We start from the raw sequence: 22583 nt of genomic DNA, 5'->3' as shown, positions 1-22583 counted from the left end.
TAAAAAGTTTATTAAACTTCACACCTTTCCGTGACTTTTGGCCGCCCTTTATGTGCGCGCGTGTGTGTATATATATATATAAAAAATAGAACTATTGCATCAGTTTCTTATTGACAAAATAACCCTCATCATCATCATCGTTTAACGTCCGCTTTCCATGCTAGCATGGGTTGGATGATTTGACTGAGGACTGGCGAACTAGATGGCTACACCAGGCTCCAATCTGATTTGGCAGAATTTCTACAGCTGGATGCCCTTCCTAACGCCAACCACTCCAAGAGTGTAGTGGGTGCTTTTACGTGCCACCGGCACAAAGGCCAGTCAGGCAGTACTGGCAATGGCCACACTCAAATGTATATATATATATATATATACCATGCTAAAATGGTGTATTTTATGTGCCACCTGCACAGGAGCCAGCCTAGTGGCACTGGCAACGACCTCGCTTGAATATCTTTCCACGTGCCAGTAAGGCGACGCTGGTAATGGTCACGCTCAAATGGTGCTATTTACGTGCCACTGGCACGGAAACCAGACAGCTCCTCTGGCAACAATCATGCTCGGACGGTGCTCTTAGTGCTCCACTGGTACAGGTGCCATCACGATTTCGCTTTCACTTGCCCCAACAGGTCTTCGCAAGCCGAGTTTAGTGTCCAATGAAGGAGAGGTTGGCATGGGTGCCAGTCGTCGAATTTGGTTCGATTTCAATTTCACTTGCCTCAACAGGTCTTTGCAAGCGGAGTTTATTGTCCAATGATGGAAAGGTACACATAAATGGGCTGGCAGAGGCCTCGGATTATGGTCTCATTTGGCTTGCTGGGTCTTCTCACGCAGTGTTCCAAGCCAATGCAGAACTCCAAAATGATCTCACTCTTCTGCTTTAAAGGCTCTCCCAAATCATAATAGATAGGAGCAGTTACGTTTGAGATATATTATAATGAAAGAGTTATATGGTAATTGTAATCTTTGGAATAGATCAATTATGTTTGGCACTGGTTTTATGGAAAGAAACGTCAAATGTTGAAAGAATGTAAAATACAGTCATCACTAGTCACCTTGGTGTGACACAATGTATTTCTTCTCTGTTTATTGCTATCAATATTCTATTTCTCCTTCCCTGGACTCAGTATTAGGCTACTGTATTTAGCATATCAATAGCTGCTCCTTCATTGACTCAGGTAAGAATTGATTTATTAATAAAGTAGAAAATTTTCTTAGGTGTTTTTTGAGTACTTGTTTGAAAGAAATACTTTTTAGATATAGAAGCAGTCCCCAAATTAATCGTTTTGATTCTGAGGCAAAATTTTTCAGTTTAGTATTCCTAATTAAATCATATCTCCCATTAATTAAGCACCAACTTAATAATGATGAAGTTAAACCTCTGAATTTTAATTATTTTCAAATTGAAATACTCAAGCACTATATTTTAGAAATAATGTCATAGAGTTCAAGGGTTTCAAAATTATTGGTAAGTATTTTCAGATTATCAGGTCTGAATTCAGTGCAAAGACATCTTTATGCCTATACTGTGAAGGCATACTGAATCACATCAGTGAAGCATTGTTTGGTCATTGCAGCAAAAATTCCATGAAAAAAATTTGGTGTTTCCCAAGACAAGGTTTTATAAAATAAACTCTTCACTACTTTCAGCATAAGTTATTTTATAGATTTTTATATGAATACATTCTAAATCGATTTTAGTTTCTTTTAATGTGTTATCAAAATTAGGGTGGGTGGTCATAAAATATAGGTATGAGTTCTGCAGCATGATACATTTGGGAATCATCAATGTGAGCAACCTACTAATGAGTGGAAATAAATATACTCTGTTTATATTTATAAGATCTGTATTAAGAGTATGAAAGTTAAACATTGCTAGGACAAAATTAGCAAATGACTTCCTCATATTGTGTCTACAGCTTTCTCATGATGAAATTATTTGTCTACTATATATCAGAATAATACTATTGCAAGACTACTTCAGCTGGTTTTAATTAAAAAGGTAAAGATAATTTTACTTGCTATTTAATTCATTTTTGATAACTAGGTTAAAAGTTTTGAACATATTAACATTTTTTAAATCCTTAATATAATTGATATATCTTTGTCTATGTGTTAGTAATATGAAATATTTATTTTTCTATTCTAAAATATTTCTCTTTTTTTTCTTTCTTTTTATAATTATTAAAATTTTCCAGATAACCTTTTCACTAGCTGGAATTCTGCCACTGTTCAGTTAATATTCAGACAAGGTAATATTTAATCACTTCTCAACTCAAATCCATGCGTTTCTTGTAAAATATGTCTAAGAGATTGCTTTTCAACCGAATTAATGTTGAAAAATTATCTACAACTCATTCCAAAATATGTCAGCATGATAAATTTTAAATTTTTACCTTCTGAAATAGGTTTTTAAAAAAGTAAATTCATATTTAATGTTAACTTTAGTGAATTAGGAAATATGGTCTTATAAATTCATGTATTTATTATGTTGTTTTTGTTTCTGAACCATCAATATTATGATTGTGAATAAAAATTGTTTCTTGTGAAATAAAAGCCTTTTCTTTCTCTTCACATTCTATGATCTGTGAACAGTTGAAACATAGAAATCTGAAGAACCTGGACATTCAGCCATAAATGCCATCAATACCAGAGGAATTATTTACCTAAATGTAAAATTTTGTAGGGAGAACAAGTGGGAATAAACCTTTTTTTTTTTTTTTGTTTTTAATTTCCAAAATTACCAAGAATAAATGGAATTTGTTTTCAGAATCTTTAGATTTATATGGTGTATACTTTGCTTTGTAATGTATACCCATAGCGAGCAGTATATTTCATAAATAAACATGTCCTGGAAATTAGGTTAAAATATGCTGTGCTTTCATTTGACTACAGAAAATCTTTTTTTTTTTTCCAATTTTCATGTTGAAGATAAAGAGCAATAGCAATTATTTTTAATAAAAAAGAAAGCACAACAATTAGCTCTTAGAATGGTTTTTAATTTGCTAGTTGTTTTACCATAAGACAAATAGGGTATAAGAATATTGCTTAATTATTCACATACCATTCATCTTGATTTTAAAACTTTTCACTGTACTTCAAAGCAAAGTCACTTTTGCTTTCCAGTACAGTGAAAGGATTTCAATTTTTCATTCTGCATTTCAGTGAAAAATGTTATCAGGGTGTAATAGGTTTGAGAATTTACATTTCCTCTGAGGTAGTTTTAGAATAGATATTTTCTGTGCAGTAATGAAAAAAAAAAGCAGACTAGTGTTAGATTATAGGAAATATATTTGAAGATGTCGAACTACATATATAAAGTTCTTCATTCAAATACCACTGGCAAATAACTTTTATCAGTAATGAAATGTCGGGTGGACAGTTTTGGAAAACGCTCGAAACATTCAACTCAGTATAAATACTATCAGTTCATGATGCATACATTTACATTTGTATATACTTAGATTATACCCATTCCCTTCAGAATTTTAGTGCCGACTCTTAGCTCATCAATGGACACAATAAATTTTGAATATCAGTTTTCGACGAAGAGAAAGTTGTACAAGTTGGTCATTTCAGAGTTTGATATTGAGGAAAGAGCTCAGTATTTACAGAGGAGAAAAAAAAAGAGAGACATCAAGTATGGAAATGGGGAAACTTCATTATTTATGAAATTTCCTTAGTTTGAACAAGGCAAGATCATAAATTTAATTTGGAACAAATATATGAACTGTAATTCTTTTGAGATTTTTGAAAGAAACAGAGGTCTAACAGAATTGGTAAGTGTCAACCACCCTTTTGATTTTTATATGCTTCCATTCCCTTATTTTGTTACTTCCGAGGCCTAATAACAAAACTTAGTTGTTTGTTTTTATATAAATTTTTGCTAAGAGATTATTTTATACATATACCAGTGCTAGATTTACTAGTACTATCTAATTCAGTTCAAAAAAGAAAAAGAACAAAAAAAAAAAAGAATGTTGGTAAGATTTTTTCTACCCACTCCAAAAAAAAAGAAGATATTTTTGAAAAGAAATAGTTATTGTGGAAATAAATTAAAATAAATTCTGCAACAACAGTGAACTTTGCATTTAAAAAGGAAATTTACTGTTGTTTTTCTGTAACAAGACTTCACTGAATATTTGAATTGTAGATAGTGCTTGTTGCAATCTTTAGAATTAAACATAAGCATTCGTTTCACTCTGTAGTTAATAGATAATTTCTATGATAATTTCTATGATAGTGACTCGAAGGAATTTTTTTTTACAAAATATTCTTTCTAAGAATATGGAAAATGTTACTGTATTCAATTTAATTCTGTATTAATTTTAGTTACATATGGTTACTGTACAGAAGCTTTCTTTACACTGAAAGCAATGCTATATGGTAACTAAGTGCATAAGACCCATTCAGTCCTCTATGCTTCTAAGAAGTAAAGTCAGCTTCCTTAATTTCTTTTTGAAAATGAAAAAAAGAAATAATGAATATGGTTCTTCAAAACTTAATACTGATTTCTTGGATTTAGATCTAAAGATATCACCCTTGACTAAGCATTTTCTGCAAGCAATGTTAAAGCAATGATAATATTTTTATTTCCTTGAAATTGAAGCCCTTTGACTATAGTTCCCTCTTCCCTTACAAGAAAAAGAAACTTATACCTATGGAAGATGTTGATAGAGTTAGTGAAAAGGAGCACGTGGTTTAAAATTTTACACTGTTCAGTGTGAAGCTTTACATTCCACTTGGACGCACCTTTGTCTTCATTCTTCCTTAGGCTGTGCAGTTATATAAAGGAGTCAGTTCTGTCAATTGAACAGGCTAATCATTTTCTTAGTATAACTTGCCATTAAGTTGGGTATTTTCAGTTCACAAATTTCCAAATGCATTTTGAGGGTTTCTTGAAAAATATGGTCAGCATAAAAAAAATACCTAAAGGACAAATTGAGCAAAAATTTGTTGAAGTAGTTGAGCATCAAGGGCATTAGCAGCCTCTATCTACAGAAGAATCTACTACATCAATATGGATAACTATTGTAAAATAATTGCTGTATTCTGGGTGTAATGTATCATGGATTGATAGTAGATATTCACAAATGATTTACAGTAAGGTTAGATGGTTAAGATTCAAATTTAAGATGGAATACAGATGAACAGATGGTGTGTTACAGGTTTGTCCAATTCAAACCAATATAGAGAACTAACTATTTGTTGAATTCGAAATTACTCTCATAGTTGAATGTACTTCAACTCAGTGTGTTCAGGTACATCCAACTATATCACATTTTTGTGAACAATAGTGTTGGTTACAGGTTTCCAGAAGGACCAATCACTGGTTCACTATGGCAAGAGTGACAAGGAATTGTCTGTTACTTGGTGTGGAAAAAATATTGCAGGAGCACTTGTTTTTCAGTTTCTTCAGTGAAGCCCTCGTGTATATGTCTGCGGACTTTCTCGTAATTTCCATCTACCAAATTCTGGAGCGAACCTCTCAAACCACATGCCCATGCTGTTATGTGGATATATTTCTTGCCAACCAATATTTGGGCTGCAATAGCTGTTGTTTAATCAAGGCAATCAAGGATTTTGTCACTGCAAAGGCTGTTGAAGAAAGATTTAATTCTACATCTATAGCATCTACTTCTGACAAACATCATTTCTGTCTGCATGTCCCTAGAAATAGCAGTTGAGAAAGAACCCAAGGAGATTACCATTAGAATAAATAGTCACATTAGATTTGTTTTATGTGTTACAGGCAAGCAGGCTCATAGTGTTTTATCCAAAATTAAGGCTGTCTAAAGGTATGGAATTTTAAATTTTAGATAACACTTAGACACCAACTTCTAAAATATAAATAAAGATTCAGACTTGTTCTTTAATGTAGTTGGTCAAAGATTACGCTTATCTCTCTGAAAGCAATTAGATTTCCTTGGAAAACTGAAATTTCCAAAATAGCAATTTCTTGCTTTGTATAGATGACATAAGTATTAACAGTGCAACTTTAAAACTGTATAAACTAATACTATAGTCACAGTTTGTCAAGTAGTAGTCTATTAAACATAAAACACTAACTAAAAGATTTCTTCCTACTTGTTAAGCTTTGAACAATTTTGCACAGGATTTCACACAATTAAAAACATAACTGTTCATTAATATAATTGCTTCAATCTTTTTTTCTTCTTTTTAGTTTGTTTCCTAACTTCATTTTATTATTTAGCATTATTGATTACCAGTGGAAGAAAAGTACTTATTAGAAGGTTAAATTAATGCAAGTATTGGTAATATACCTGTGGTACGTAAATTTTAGAGCAATCAACTTTTTGTCAATAAGAATGACGTGAGAAAATAAAGTTTAATTTTTTTTTATATTGAAATACTGGCATCAGTAAGAGAACAAGTCAAATATGAGATACCTCTTCATTAGAATAAAAATGAACAATAAATAAAAATAATTTCAGTTAAAACTTAAGGTTTAGAAATTGGTTGGAGAAATGAAATCTAAGCCTTAGATTTCATTTAATTTCATCAGCTATGTCAAGGAGTGAGCATAAATAAGTTCTTACTCAAATATTCCATTAATAATTCTTTTCTACTCTAGACACAAGGCCCGAAATTTTTGGGGAGGGGACCAGTCGATTAGATCGACCCAGTACACAACTGGTACTTAATTTATTAATCCTGAAAGGATGAAAAGCAAAGTTAACCTTGGAGGAGTTTGAAATCAGAATGTAAAGACAGACGAAATATTGCTAAGCATTTCGCCCAGTGTGCTAATGCTTCTGCCAGCTCACCGCCTTATATTCTGTTATTAATTGACAACAAATTAGGTGTATGGGGCTGTGTACTGTTGAAAATTTCTCAACAGTAATGAGACAAAATCTGTATATTTGACATAATATATAAGTCTTGGTAATGTTTACATTATTCTATACTGGCTGTATATGGTTGAAATATATGCTTTTAATCCTTGGTATATTGTAGCTTGCTTAATATTTGAAAAATCTACAAAAGTGAACAAGAATGATGAGAGAAAGTAGTGAGAAGAATCTCACTTTGTTTGTTTACATCCTTACAGTGTGTTTATACGAGTGTGCTTTATTTTACAAAGAAACAAATCTTAATTTTATGATTAAATCAAGATAATAAATCTTTTCCAGTAATAAATCTTTTGACCAAGCATAAGTGGAAAGTGAAGTGACTCTTATAGAATAGAAAAGACCTGATAAAAGATTGACAGTGTTAATGCCTGTCTTAATTCTTCCTCTAAAGTTTTTCCTGAACCCTAGACCTCTATCAACTAAAGAAATCCAATGTTCATAAATATGGAAGATATTTGACTGGCATCATTTGACAGATTCTATATTTTCTTATGGCACCAAAATAAGGAATATTTTATATTGGTACAAATGTTTGAAGCGAATAGTTTCTTAGAAAAGGTATATGTATGACTAAAAAAGATTTTAAAATTTAACTTGTCACTTTGACTCTAGTATTGTTTACTACTTAGCATTTTATTTGCAAAATAGAAAATGTGCTCTATGGACAGTATACTAACAAAAGAAAAGCAACAATTAGTCTTCATTTAGTTGGTTTAACATAGTTTAACTGCTTCATTGTAGAGATTAATATTGTACCAAATAGAGATTACCAATGCTTAGCACTGAAACCATGCAACTATTTATGTTTGCTACAGAAAATTATAGTCAGCTCACCATAACTTAATGGTTTAAAATTTCATTTTATTATGAAAATATAAGAAAATACTTTCTCTGCAGATTTAAATCTGCTTTGATACAGAATTGGTTTCAGTTATCAGCCCTCAATATCATTAATAAAAGCCTTGGTTTCTGTATTTATTACAAGAATTCAAATCATCTATATTAACTGATGTAACGATATGTACATTATACTTCCTCAAATTTGAAACCATACAGGTATAGTTTAAAGATGTCAGGTTTTTTGGGTTTTTTTGGTGGTGGTGATGGGGGTAACCAGTTCAAAACTTTGCCAATATATTGCAACACCTTCAGTTGAATTCTCATTCTCTGAATATTTTAGAATAATCTTGTCTTGTTAGTTATTCTTGTTGTATGCATGTAGTGTTTAACAAGGATTATTTGGGCAGTGAATGGTATTTCAGTAATTAAATTAATTAAAACATTAATGCTGCAAGTGCTGAAGTTAGGGAAGAAAGAAGGATATGTAATTCTTGTTTGATAATGGGGTAATATGAAAGCAACTTAAATGGCAAGAAATAAATTACAACACTCTGAGTGTTAGTCATAATACTTTTTGCTTTGGCTTACATAACTTTAAAGCAGATACCATTCCTGTTCCATTGTCAGATTCTCTGCAAAAAAAAAAGCGCCCAGCTGTGAGCAAAGCATCAAGCAATTGCTTCAGTAATAATGTATTTTAATATATTATTACTGAAATTAATTAAAATATTAAATAATACAATTATTTAATATTCTAATTAATGTTGGTCCATTACAACTTGTAATATAAGAGGAAATATAATTATTCTAATTATTTATATATTTTTATAATATTCCTTTCTAAATACATTGAATTAATTACAGAGACAAAATATCTCATTTTGCTGATCTACTGTCTGATGATCAAGTTTTGTAGATCTTTCAAACCGGTATCTAATGTTGCTTACTTTGTGGCAACTGAATCTGTGTGTTTCCAGTTTGTTGAAAGCAGAGATTATATTGCATATATTATAGTTTTATTAAATGGCATCACTGCTGTTTTGTTGATTAAACCAAGGAAATTTTTTTTGTTTCCATTGGATTTTCCATTGCTGATACTACTAAGTTGCAACTCCCTGATAGGAAGTGGGATTTAAACTTTGAATGCACTGATATGCAAAGCATTTTGTCCCATTGTTCTAACAATTGCACCTGTCCACTGCCCTCAACTGGTACTTGATCAACTCTGTTAAAAAAATAAAAAGGCAAAATTGACTCCAGCACAATTTGGACTCAGCGGTGAGAATGAATACCACAAGGCACTGTAGTCAATGCTCTAACAACTCTGCTAATTCTAGTTCTCATATAGAGAAAACAGCTAACATCTTCAGTGTTAATTCAGCTTACATTTAAAATTATATACACAGGCATTTTTCTTCTAATTTGAAGCAAAGCTTCAAGTGAACAGCTGCAATGTGTGATGATTTAGTGTTACAGGTAAGTGGTCATCTAAGCTCTGTCATAAACCATTTTACTTTCTGTTTTAATTCTTAAAACCCTTGAGGCAGATTCCCTTGTTGAATAGTATTTGAAAACTCTGATATGCACACACTCTAGTTTTCATAACTAAAACAGTCAGTGGAAAGCCAAAGAAGTTTATGATATTTTTCAGAATGTTCAAATGAGAAAAAGGTACTGGAGTTGGTAGGCTGCCAGAGTGGAAAGCTCCAGTTTGTACACTGATTGTTTTCCCAGAAGACTTTAGGTGAAAGAGAGACTAAGAAAAATAATAGCTGGAAATTTAAAGCAGTTCTTCCTACCCACTCAGTTTATTAAATTAAGGGTTTTAACAGTGAAAGCAGATTTGCACTGTTGGAAAGCAACAGATCCCTGCCAGGCCAAGATTCATGGAAATCTTACATAGAGAAACAGTTGAAAATTGATGGCATCAAGAAATGTTTTAAAATGCGACGATAAGTTGCTTCTGCTTTTTTTTTTAGAGTGGATGACGAAAAATTACTGTGAACTAGTGTTCAGTAATGAATCAAGAAATTTGTTATATGGGGAAATAGTAAAAACAAAGAACAACACTTGATTTGTATTTTTACCTAATTATGCTACCCAAAAGAACGACTCCTAAAGAAATAATAGCAAACTGATACCAGATGGTATTCTTAGAAAGAATTTGTGAATGAACATTTTCTTTTAAACAGCAAGCGTTGATGATCTTGAGGGATTTTTCTGAAGTATTGAAAGCATAAATCTTGCTTTCATAATAATGGCAACTGGTAACATACACATGGTCATCATTGTTACATGCAGTACTAAGGTAGAAAGATGGTGCATTTTAAAAATACATTTGCCCATGGCCTCATCATTTATCATCTGCATTGCTGTATGGAGAAAAATTCTCCAATTACCATCACATATTTCAAGTTCTTAGCCAGTGTGCAAATAATGATAGGATTGTGGTTATTAAGCAGGGGGAATGATTTGAATCAACCACACTCGATATCCTTGGGGTACTGATATACATTTATTTCGTCACAACTACCCAAGAACATCTACTTTAATTCATTACATTAAGATCTCCACAGGCTATAATCTCCTAAGAAACATCAACTGGATTATCATGTTTAAATATCCTAATGGTGTTTTAAAGACAAAACAGTGCCTCTGATAAAGTTTATAAAGACTGCAATTTTTTGAAGTGTTATTTTATCAATATTCTGTAACACCAGTGATTTAATTGTGATGAATGCTAAAACTTTTGGTTTAATTGATGTGAAGAAGTAAATGTTCAATTGTTTACTTTGTGTTTCAAAGTAGCTGTCTAAATAAGATTTAATGCAGTTTGTTCTAAGTCTTAACATTCATGCAATTTATTGATAAATCCTCTTCAACTGGTTGAGTTGGCTCCCGATGCCAGCCAAACAAACATGTTGTATTGATGTATCGAATAAGTTATTTCATTTCGTCTAAAATCATATTGCACAGTGTTGCAATTTAAATATGTGCTGTTCATTTTTATTTTTATGGTGATTGCAGTAAGACCAGCAAGTTGAACTCAGTGTGCATCTGCTCTTGATTGGAAGAGAATTATTTTAGAATGATGCTTGTAGTGATGTGATTGTGTTACCAGTGCCAGTGTGTTTGGAATGTAATTGTCAATCATACACTGATATGTCTCAGTGACCAATATTATATGTGAGTCTGTTACAGAGAGATTTTGTTGTTTGTAGTTTATTGCATTTGATTGTGGCTGCATTTTCTTTGTGTTGGTGAGTGTTATGCGTGCATAAAAGTTTTTTTTTTTTATCTTTCTCTCTTTGTCTCCGAGTGATCATTGCTGCATACTGGCTTTCATTGCTAACATGAGGGTTTTGTTTTAAGTAAAATAATCTAAATAAACTAAAACACGACAGACTAACAAAAGTTTGAAAGCTGTGTGGAAGATGCCAACTTTAAAGAATAAATCTAAAAGTATAGGTTCAAGTAAAGAAAGTAATATGGACTTGTATTGGTAATTACAATGTAAGTCTATTTGAGTCAATGCAAAAATGTAGCTGCATTTGAGGTAACCCTTGAAAAAAAAATGAAGTATATCTTAACTGAGATAGAAAATTAATTGACTAGGGATATAAACCAAGAGAGCTGGTACAAAGATATATTTTGGAAGTTCAAACATCAATATTTTTGTCTTGCCTTCATTGCATTTGTGGTTTTGTGTGGTGATTTCATTCCACAGTTTTTATTTAACAAGAAAACTTTTCATGTAATACTTCAATTTCATTTTTGAAGTCTTACTGGAAAATTTCTCATTTTCAAATCAGACCATGCATTTTTCTCTTTATGAAGAAATTTAACCAAACTCGTATACCAAGAAGCTTAAGTGTACTAAATATTCTATATTTTTGCAGTTGACTGTATACTATAAATATCTTTAAAAGTACACTGATACAAGAAAAGACATTCTTTGTTTTAAATGTATACGATTGAGGAAGAAGAGCGCCATAAGGGTTGGATAATATAGGTTGTGGCAAAACTGATTGAATTTTGAATGTGTGTGCCTGTGTTTGTGTGTGTATATAAAATACATGTATGCACACATTTATTACAAGAGCCTTTGTTAATGTACCAATTGCAAAGTAGATAATCATAGCTGTCATAAGAAGGGAAGAAAAAAGTTTTCTGCCTGGCTTTGCATTTGGGGTTTTCTGACTTTTCATGTTAATAAATACTGGTTTGTAAGTTCTGTTGAAGTAAGCTCTTGGCAAACTAAATCTGGATTCCCACTTGTTTCTTTTTGCTCCCATTACTAATGGTCTTTTTAAAAATATGCATGAAATTCACATTTCCTGTTTCCCCTCCCCTGAAGTCAGAGCTAGTCACACATTGATGAATACTGTTGAACTGCCATGTATTTGATGTTGGATTTTATTTCATTTGCATATGAAATAGAATAATGGAACTAATGTGTGCTCAGAAACGAAAAGAAAACTGTTTAGTTTGGAGTTATGTCCCCTGAAACACTTCCCACATTTAAAATGAAATAATTTTTATTTTTCAACCATGCAGATTGATTTCTCTAACTGAAAATATTCCTTGAGTGAATACAAATGGCAGAGAGGTTGAGGGAAAAAGAATCTTGTGAGGAAGGTTTGAAACTGACAGATTAAAAAAAATGTTGGAACAAATAAGAACAGTTGCAACAAAGAATATGAAAACTGTGGTGTCACTGACTGTTTCTGCAAGTTTGAGGATTCGTAACTTAATGCAGATGAATATTATTATTATTATTGCTATTATTATTATTACTTTGGACAGTTACATATTTCAATGTTGCAAGGTTTACAAATGAAAGGAAGAACAAAAATACTACTAGCTGCAAAGGAAACATTCAACTTTTATTCTTGATCCCAGCTCAACAAAACTTAATGGATCTGAACCAATATGTTAACCAGAAATGATTATTTAACAAAATAATAAAAGAAAAGCTACTTTGGATTTAGTATCACTGTGTTGCAAGAAAATTCATACTTCTAAATAGATTCCTACACTGAAAATATCCAGAGAATGTACTTCACCAGCTTGGATCAGAACTACAAGACATGAACCTGCAATGTATCAGGTTTGCTCAAAACTACTTCTGGTTACAAACTTTTAAATATATTGCACCAATGAACATAGACTTCATCTTGGCATTTTTTGAGAGATTCAACTGTTAAAATTGGCTGCTATGGAAACCTTGAAGTATTAAAACACTCGAGGTTTTATTTCTTGCTAAGGCTTATTGCTGACCATACAAATCAATTTCTGTAGTGAAGTGACTGTCATTTTTGGAACAATTGTATGAAATCCTTTATATCACAGCAAAGGCAGGTACCAAAATTTATTATGATCTCTTTAACAGTAAATAATAGAACCAGTCTCAGGAGACAGAAATAAACAAGACACTTTGTAGAAAATCATTAGATGAAGCAGAGTTGTGTAAATTAGGATTAATAAGAAGATGCTAAGGATATATAAATATATATATATATATTGCAGTGTGGATGTGAAGGCTCATGCATGCATGACTTCCATGCAGTTTTTGTGTATGGTATGGCTTCTCAATCACACAGCCACAATGTATATGTGTACATATCAAAATCCTCATTTTAGCATTCACTTTTTCATGGATCAGTCTGAATTTGTTGAAGCAAATCTTTTTCAATGTTTGGGTATGCTTCTTGTTGACAGCTCTTACCTGTTTTCATGGATGATTGGAAATGCAGTGTACTGCATTCATGACATGGTATAATGTCACAGCAAGGAGACGGTAACACACACACACACACACAAACACAAAAATAGTCAGATGAAACTTATTGAGGCATTTTTTTCTGTGACTAGATGGTCTTCCTGTAGCAATCTCTCAACTATTTCCAAGCAAGGTACTATTTCTTGTCCTTTGAACATCATACAACTCAGTGATTGAGCATATTTTCTTAATGTAAACAAATAAGACTCTTGGTATGAGCAGTTACTTGATTTTCAAACAGCTTGCAAATGTCAAAGGCAAGTAGAAGACACAGCTCACTCACATATGAAACTGGCTCTTTGTTATTTCAACCATTTTACTCATTTGGCTCATGGCTACAGTAAACATTTGCTCATGATGCTAAGCAGTAGGATCGAACCAGGAACACCTTCATTGCAATGTGAACTTAACTGCACATCCATGCCTGTACATAGAGTATACTATAAATATACAATATATACACATGATATATATAAACTCTTATTTGTAATTTATATCTGATATATACAATATATTTTGCATCTAGTTTACTCATATGGGATACATGATTTGTGCATTAGCTGTAAATTTTATAATTGTCATTTAATAGAGTAGAATTGGTAGACCATTAGACAACATTGCTCGTGTTTTGTAGTTATAACATAATTGTCAGGTCAGTTCTTTTCAGCCTTCAGGGGTCTATAAAATAACAGCCACACCCTAGAGGAAAAGAGTGCTGCTGAATGTGACCAGTTGGATGTCAGTCTAGTAAAAGGATTGTGCGAATATGATGATTGGTCTTTTCTCTTGAACTAAAAATCAGTCAAGCAAGTGAACAACGCCATCCTCTTGGACATGTTTTTTCATGTGCCCTAGATGTTTCAAATATAGCTGTGTTTCCCCATTCAGTCTAAGAACACTGTCAACAACATCTCTGGACAAAGCTCATCTATCTTTACCATCTGCATGGCTTTTACCTGCTACTTTTCATAAAGCAAATGACAACTTTGTGCAAGCACTTCTGCTTCCCAAATTGCAACAAGTCCTTTGGTAAAAGAATTTCCACCAGCCTTTAACTCTGACAGTTCAGTAACTAGCAGTCTCTTGGAAGAAACATGTTTGCTGTTCAATTTGCATCCAACTTTGCACACACTTGGCAAAACTTACTTCATTCCTCCAGTTTCCCCACTATTACACTTCCGGTCATTACACCAACACCACCATTATGATAATGTTTTCTATTACCCTCAAACAGTGCACTCCTTATCCTTGCCAAACTCTTCAATCTTTCCATGCACATAGGTAAAATAGAAGATGGGCAGGACTGAACAGTTGCTGTGCAGATCTTTCTACAACTTGCTTTCTATCTCTGCTAACATCATTACCCTATTGTTTGAATACTTAAGTCCTTTCTCCTTGGTAATCTTAACTACAGCTTCCATATGGCTAGGACTTTTGGAGACCTGCTCATCATTGGTCCCCTGTCTTTCAGAAATTTGCTGAAAGTGATTTGATTGAGCTTGACATTGGTAAAGTTTTTAACAGCATCTGGCACAAAAACCTGGTTAAAGTGCACACTTGTGTGTGTTTCATCTCTTGGGTCAGAAACATCCTGCCAAATGGCTGCATATGTAAATGTGTCTCTCTCTCTCTCTCTTTCTGATCCTCTCTTATCTTTCTGAATATGAATAAACCGCTAACATGACTTTGTGCAGTGCAGGTGATATCACTCCTCATTCTTTCACCTTGCACACTTGCCCATCATCCACATATAAACATAAGACACCTCAACAGCAAACGGTGCGGTCTCCATGAACATGGACCTCAGAACTAATTTTCAGTGGGGACGTGCTGGGATTTATGCTTCAATAACAAAGCCAGTAGATGCACACATTCGGGAAACTTATACTTCACAGACATTACACAAAGCCTTCACATTCATAACAGTAAATACTGCATCCTAAAAACTTGCTTTCCTCTTCAGCCTCACAACAACTGCTGACTCGTGAAATCCACAATGGAATACTACTCCCACATCTGGGATGATGTGGTGCTACACACAAAACACATTCTTGTTTGCATACATTAGACTGGTTAGGGTTTGTCAATTTGTGACCAACAAGCATATTGCCGCATTGGCATCTACTCCTCAGAATAAGCTGGTACATGCCTCCTTGTCATTCATTCTCTGTCTTTGTGCACTAGTAATGACCTCCATCCCTTTTGGAAACTCTTCACCACATAGTTCTTGTGGTCATGGATTTATAGATGTTTGTATTGACCATCAAACCATATCAGTCCGTCCTGACTCAACCTACAAATGTCCTAGACTTGGCTCCTTCATCCTGACTGAAGCCATAAAAGACCATTTCAGATTTTGAATTCAGTTTCATTGTGAGCTTTCTGTATGAACAGTGTACTTGAAATCTACATGCTCTAGTTAATCTAACCATCAGGAACAGGCTTCATTCTTTTTACGCCATAAAACCGAAAGTTATAACACGAGTTATAGGGTGGAACAAAAGCAAGAAACATGGTGTAAATGCAGTTTTTCTGGAAGATTAGAACCAAACTTAGTGACCATGAACCACTGTTGCTAGATAACTTGAGTTTGTGAAATGTGGATCTACAATGCGATATGTTGACCCAGTCCTGTCACCTTGTGTATAAGCTTAAATGTATCCTGAAAGTGAGCCTCGCTACTTGCAATGATGATTCTATTTCTGCCATGAGCACTAATGTCAGCACACGGCACATTTTCACCATTTAAGTATCATTGTCTACTTTCATCTGTAGCATTTCAGCTACCTCTTCTGTTGGATTCCTGCTTAATCTAACTGCATTACTTTGGTTCATCTATGAATTTCACTCAAGATTAACTGACATTCTATTCAAGGAAGATCTATCTTCAATCTGCATAGCACAAACCTGGAACTACACACAAAGCCATTAATAGCTTCATTGTTATGCTTAGTGAGTGCAGAGTATTATTCATCCCCTATCAATCTTTCACATGAGGCTTCCAGTGCTTATTTAGTAAAGACACTTTTGTTTTCAACACGGGTATCAAAATCCTGCACTAAGAGTGACTGTGTGGTAAGAAGCTTGCTTCCCAACCACATGGTTCCCGTTTCAGTCTCACTGTGTGGCACCTTGGACAAGTGTCTTCTACTATAGCCTTGGGCCAACCAAAACTTTGTGAGTGGATTTGGTAGGCGGAAACTGAAAGAAGCCTGTCTTTTACTGGTTTCTATTATTGGATTGCAACCATGCTGGAGCAGTGTCTTCAAAGGCTTTAGTCATGTATAATGACAAAATCCAATATTGAGTGAAATATGTCTTTCGGGGACCGGTACCTATTCCATCTCATGTTTTGAGTCCTACAATTCAACTCCCTTGTTGATTATTCTGGTGGTTAGTTCCTTGCTGCAGCTAAGCAGGCAAACCAAGTTTTAATTCATGAACTAGGAAGCTTGCACTCATTTTGTTCCAACCTTTAAATTAGAAATGCTTCTAAATGACTTGAGAAAATTTAGCACTTCAGATCTAGGTAGAAACGAACATTCTATTTAACACTTCTGTGATCCTAAAACCAAGGTGCCAAATGTATCAGGATCTAGGAATGGTCTCAGTGGGTTGTTATCAGAAGAGTTAAATATAGATAATTGTAAGAGCTTTTCCTCTCCCCTCTTGCCATTGAAATTAAGTTATGATGATTAATTTATGTTTGTGTTAATATATTTCCCTGTTTTAAACAGCTGTGTAAGATTATTTAGACATGAACTAAGGATCATACTACCATACAAGTTGAATTCACAAATATTTTTTTCTCTTTACAACTGATACAATTATTGCACAGTTGTACATACGTGTGTGGCAGCATTGACAGTCATTAGAGTGTTGTGCAGGATGCTGTGCTGCATTCATTCCATCGCAGCTCACCAAGTTCAAATTCCCCTGGGGTCAACTTTGTCTTTCATCTTACTGGAATCAGTTCTCAGTCTCTGGAAGAAATCAACTGTGTCCAAACCCGGAGAGAGATGGGTTCCACCATGTTTGAAATGCCAGAAACATACCATATGTTGTCAATGGCATGCTGAAAACTCCATTAGGAGTTGATGCCAGAAAGTTGTATAAGAAGTCTGATGTCATCAAGATCTCAATGATTTTTTTCTCTTTTGAGCATGTTTAAATTTAAATATTAACATGCTTCATGTCATTCACTACCTGGAGATTGAATTTTTAGACTGCCTAATCTTCATTACCGTGCATGGAAGCTTCTACGTAGTTGCTTTACCTGCTAGAAATAGCAGCTAACACTCCTTCATCACACTTTACTACTTTAAATAAAGAAAACGCATCAAGAAAAGAAGTCATATAAATCCTTAAAAAGACTGGCTAGCCACATCTGGGATCCCTTTGATCATAAGTTTTCTCAAACAGGGTTGACCTGCATCTAAACAACAATCAACTGAGGAGCCCTTTATGTGTGCTTGGTCTACAACAAATAGCAACCAAATTTCCCTCAAATCACACCTTGCCATCTTAGAAGAGACAGAGGTCTTGTTATATGATGTAACCCTAGAATCGTCTATCAGAAAAGAATTGGATGGTTGCATCTGAAATGTCTATTTGTAGGTTTGCTCAGTAAAGACTGACTTTGTACCAAGCAATGAGAAGATGATGTTTGAACATTCCTGACAATCAATTAGTGAACTCTTCAAAAGCGTCTTCTTAATTTGTGTTTTTTGTGACAGAGAAAGCAATTTAAGTCTTAGATATTTAAAGACCTAGCTCACTACCAAAAGAACACCATACTATTGTAAACATTGTATATGTATCCTCCTTGTGCTTTGAATCACTTATTCTGACTAAGCTCCTTTTCCTCCGAGCATAAAGTTCTCCCATTCTACTTGGGGGTCATATTCTTTCAAGATGCATGGTAACTTCACTAGTGCTAAAAAGAGCACCCTGTACTCATTGTAAAGTAGTCGACATTAGGAAGGGAATACAGTCAGATACTATGCCAAACAAACACTGGAACATGGTACAGTCCTCAGGCCCTTCAGATTCTGTCAAACCATTGATCCCATGCCAACATGGAATACAAATGTTGAGTGATGATGTCAGGAAATTCCACAAGACTACACAACATTACTAACTTTGGATGTGGGATTAGGTCCCTCATTTAGCTTCCATGACAGTATTCTTTGTGTTTGTAGACAACTATAGATTTACTACGAATTCTATCCATATCATTTAACCATTTGATCAACTACTGTTATTAAGTCTCGTATTTGCTACACTGGATTAGTGTTTGATATGTTTCAAAATCCTCTTGTGCAAACAGTTTATATGCATACAGCAACTCTCGTGTATCAGTACCTGCGTTTTTGTGGAAGATCCTCTATAACTAAAGACTATATGCCCATCACTCCTCATGTAATATCATGTTTGCATTTACAGAGAACCTAACGAAGCACTTTAATATCAGCAAAAGTTTGCCAAGTACATATACAATTAGCACCAAATGAGGGTACATCTTTTAGCAGCGAATAAAAGCAAGCTACATTTCATTAGTGACAAACTGAGATTTTTATTTTTAAACCAAAACTCATTCTAAAAATTTTGTTTCTGTAGTTACTTTGCAAAAGAGTATAACCTTTCTCAAGCTTTTTTTTAAGTGAATAACAGCAAAGTTCTGAAAAAATTCTATGATGAGTTTTGTAGGAATAACTCTAGAAGATATAAATGAACAAATGCTTAGGCAGTCGGTGACAAATTGAGCAGTTCATGCAAGAAATTAAATTTTCACCAGCTCGTTTCCAGCACTACAGGATGGTGCAATAACACTGAACTGATGCATTAATTAATTAATTAATTTGTAAAACTAAATTTACAGCTGGGGTCTGAGGGGATTGCTTAAAACTGACTGGTAGTTTATGTCTACTAAATGGCATAGAAATCAATGCTAAACATCATCCTTATGAAAGGATAAGTAACCATAGAGTCATTGTAACTTTTACATTTACCTGTTATCTTAGCCAAAGAAAATCTTGTATGCAATAATAAACCACAGAAATCTGAGTAACAGATTGTTCTACTGATTTAGCTTCAGTCTCATTGGCAGCCCACATTAGCAGCAGTACTTGAAGCCTATCAGGGTTGACTTAAGCTTTTGTCTCTATGTGGTTGATAAAATATCTAGAATTAAACTGATTGACTGCAAGAATTGAAACATTGATATTAAGCAGGCTTGAATTAATTTGGTTAACAGAACAGTCAACTTGTATAATGTGACTTAGTTTCTGGACTTTGTTTTATACAAGAATTTATTTCACTTAAATATTAGATGTACAAAAAAACTGCTAATAGTTTTATGATGCTTGTCCTTCATTTGCAAATAGGTTGGTGCTGAATGCCAATTTCTGTAGCTTGCTGTAGATAAAATATCAATCAGCTTTTCCCATAGAATGTAAGCTTAATTCTACAAATTAACCTTACAGCATTCAGATTACTCTCAAATGTAATGCTTATTTATTCACATTATTTTGATGTGATTTTTAGAATGAATAAAGGTAGGTGTGAGAGGCCTGATATGGTCAGTTGAAATGTTGATGGGCTAAGTGAATTTTCAATGTTGCTGCACGAAGTGGTAACTTCTACACTGTTCTATAGTATAAGGAGCTAGCAAAGTGTCTTGTATGACCTGCCAATTAATCATTGATTGTCTAGACTTATTTGTTTTTGGTTCCATGTGGTTCCGTGCTTTGGAGGTAGATAAGTAGTTATATCACTAATGCAATTGACAAAGTCATTGAAATTTTCTTAGTGAATGAGATTCTTTTACATGTTTCAGTCATTTGACTGTGGCCATGTTGGAGCACCGCCGTAAAGGGTTTTAGTCAACGACATCGACCCCAGGACATATTCCTTGTAAGCCTAGTATTTATTCTTATTTCTTTATTGCCCACAAGAGGCTGAACATAGAGGGGACAGACAAAGGTATTAAGTCGATTACCTCGACCCAGTGCGTAACTGGTACTTAATTTATCGACCCCGAAAGGATGAATGGCAAAGTTGACCTCGGCGGAATTTGAACTCAGAATATAACGGCAGACGAAATACCACTAAGCATTTCGCATGGCACGCTAACAATTGTGCCAGCTCGCCTAGTATTTATTCTATCAGTCTCTTTTGCTGAACTATTAAGTTATGGGAACATAAACATACCAACATTGGTTGTCAAGCAGTGGTGAGGGACAAACAGACACTAAGAGACAAATATATATATATACAATGGGCTTCTTTCAGTTTCCATCTACCAAATCCACTCAAGGCTTTGGTCAGCCCAAAGCTATAGTACACTTGCCCAAGGTGTCACAGTGGGACTGAACCTCGAACCATAAGGTTGGGAAGCAAGCTTCTTACCACACAGCCCTGCTTGCACCTATAGTTTTCTAAATTTAAAATTTTCTTGTCTAAAATCAATGGCTTATTTTGATTTTTGAGTTGTTGTTTGCATCCATTGCTTTCAGTCAATGTCCATTCTGCTATTGTTATTCAACCACAGGTTTGTAATTAACATGGACATTCCATCTTTTATTTCAAACTGTGTATTTAAGACTTTATTATCCAATGTGTTCTACATTTGTTGTTGAAACAGTTTGCCATAATTTGAAGATTTGGTTCCTATTTCTAGTAGACTGTGCAACAATGTAAACTCTCATTAAATAGTTGTTTAGTTTCAGATTAACCTTGATCAAGTGGAGATGGTATCTGAGACTGCTTTATCTAATGCATCTTTTTTAAAAAGACTACAGTTTAATTTAAGGAAGATTTGGCTATTATTTCTTGCATGTTGAGCTACTGCATAGAGGTATCTTCCTTTTGAAAAGGCGTGGTGATTGACTGGATTTCATCTCCAAGTTCATGTAAAATTTTGGTGTAATAATGCCGTGCTTTAAGCTATAGGATAGGAAAATAGGTACCACTTCCATTTTACTGAAAGCTTTAAGCTGTAAAATTCTGCACATTGTTTGAATTTAAATAATTACAAATTAGCCGTTTAGAAATCCATACAAGAACATGGTGAATATAGATAAGACAACTAAAATAATCACAGAATGTGAACATTAACACTGGGACACAGCCATGCAATGAGCTAATGTACAGTTTCCACCTACTTGTTCTACTCACCAGACATTGGTCAGCCCAGAATTCTAGTTGAAGACCCTTACCCAAGGTACTGCACTGTGGGATTGAACCTGAAACTTATGCAGTCATAGAACAAACTACTCAACCATACAGTATTAGATCTTATAAAGTTAGATTACACACTGGCTCTTAGGTTCTTGGTCTTTGACTTTGTGATGTTTATTTGTGTAGTAACTGCATCTAAGACATGCTACTAACCAAACATTAAGTTCATGTATTAATACAGCATTATGCCTTAGGTACAATCCTGTGCACATGTTCATTATTGACTATACAAATGATTTGATTTCTTACTTTAAGCTAAGTCTTCTTAAAAGGAATTTTTCTTTATCATCTATATCAAAATACTTTGTGATGTTTATAACCTAGACTAAGGTCCTCTTGCAGTGTGACAGGCACAAGGCATCATGCTTCCACCGGTTTGGTCAATTCGTTAGTGTTCTCTGTTCCTATCTCACAGGTCCTTGAATGCCCAGCCCCAAGTGTTCTTGGGCTAGCCTTTTTTTTGCTTCAGTAGTCACTTCAGTGCATTCTTTGCCTGTTAAGTGAATGACAAGTGCAAAATATGACCTGCCAGGTGAAACTAACACAATGCATTGGTATTTTGAAGAAGGATTTCCTCATTTCTGATATTATTTCACCAAGTGACTTAGGAGCTTTTCCGTAGACATTGTTGGTGGAATATTTCATACTCTATAGCCACTGCAACTTCATTACAGTGTTGCTTGTTGCTATGAGGTGCATGTTCTGTTTTACCATTTCTACTATTCACACCACTTTATATTTCTATCACTACCAATCACATTCCCTAGATAAGAATTGTCTACATCTTTCACAATCTGTTGTCCAATGAAGGTAGGAGGTTATGCTGTGGCATTAATCTGCATCAC

General features: G+C 34.0%; 1 protein-coding gene and 1 long non-coding RNA gene across 6 annotated transcripts in view; both read left to right on the top strand.

Moving 5' to 3' along the window:
* Positions 1-22583, top strand: part of LOC106881648 (uncharacterized) — an 87349-nt gene that overhangs the window by 43581 nt on the left and 21185 nt on the right. For 4 of the 5 annotated variants that reach the window (XM_052970755.2, XM_052970753.2, XM_052970754.2 and 1 more), the window contains exon 2: positions 2199-2252. Coding sequence is in view for 1 of the 5 variants with exons in the window: in XM_014932109.3 (XP_014787595.2) it covers positions 3726-3779 (54 nt within the window). In the remaining 4 variants the exon portion in view is untranslated. Of the gene's footprint in view, positions 1-2198; positions 2253-2595; positions 3780-22583 lie in introns of all 5 variants that reach the window. The other variant, XM_014932109.3, reaches the window with a different exon arrangement.
* LOC149134191 (uncharacterized) lies at positions 6184-12386 on the top strand. Its single transcript, XR_016243188.1, has 3 exons — positions 6184-6289; positions 9122-9191; positions 12273-12386. It is a non-coding gene; the product is annotated as an uncharacterized LOC149134191 (long non-coding RNA).

This window comes from Octopus bimaculoides, chromosome 9 (assembly GCF_046866305.1).
Source record: "Octopus bimaculoides isolate indiv1 chromosome 9, ASM4686630v1, whole genome shotgun sequence".
Lineage (NCBI taxonomy): Eukaryota > Metazoa > Mollusca > Cephalopoda > Octopoda > Octopodidae > Octopus > Octopus bimaculoides.
The sequence above is the reverse complement of the archived record's forward strand: the minus strand, read 5'-3'. Positions and strand labels throughout refer to the sequence as shown.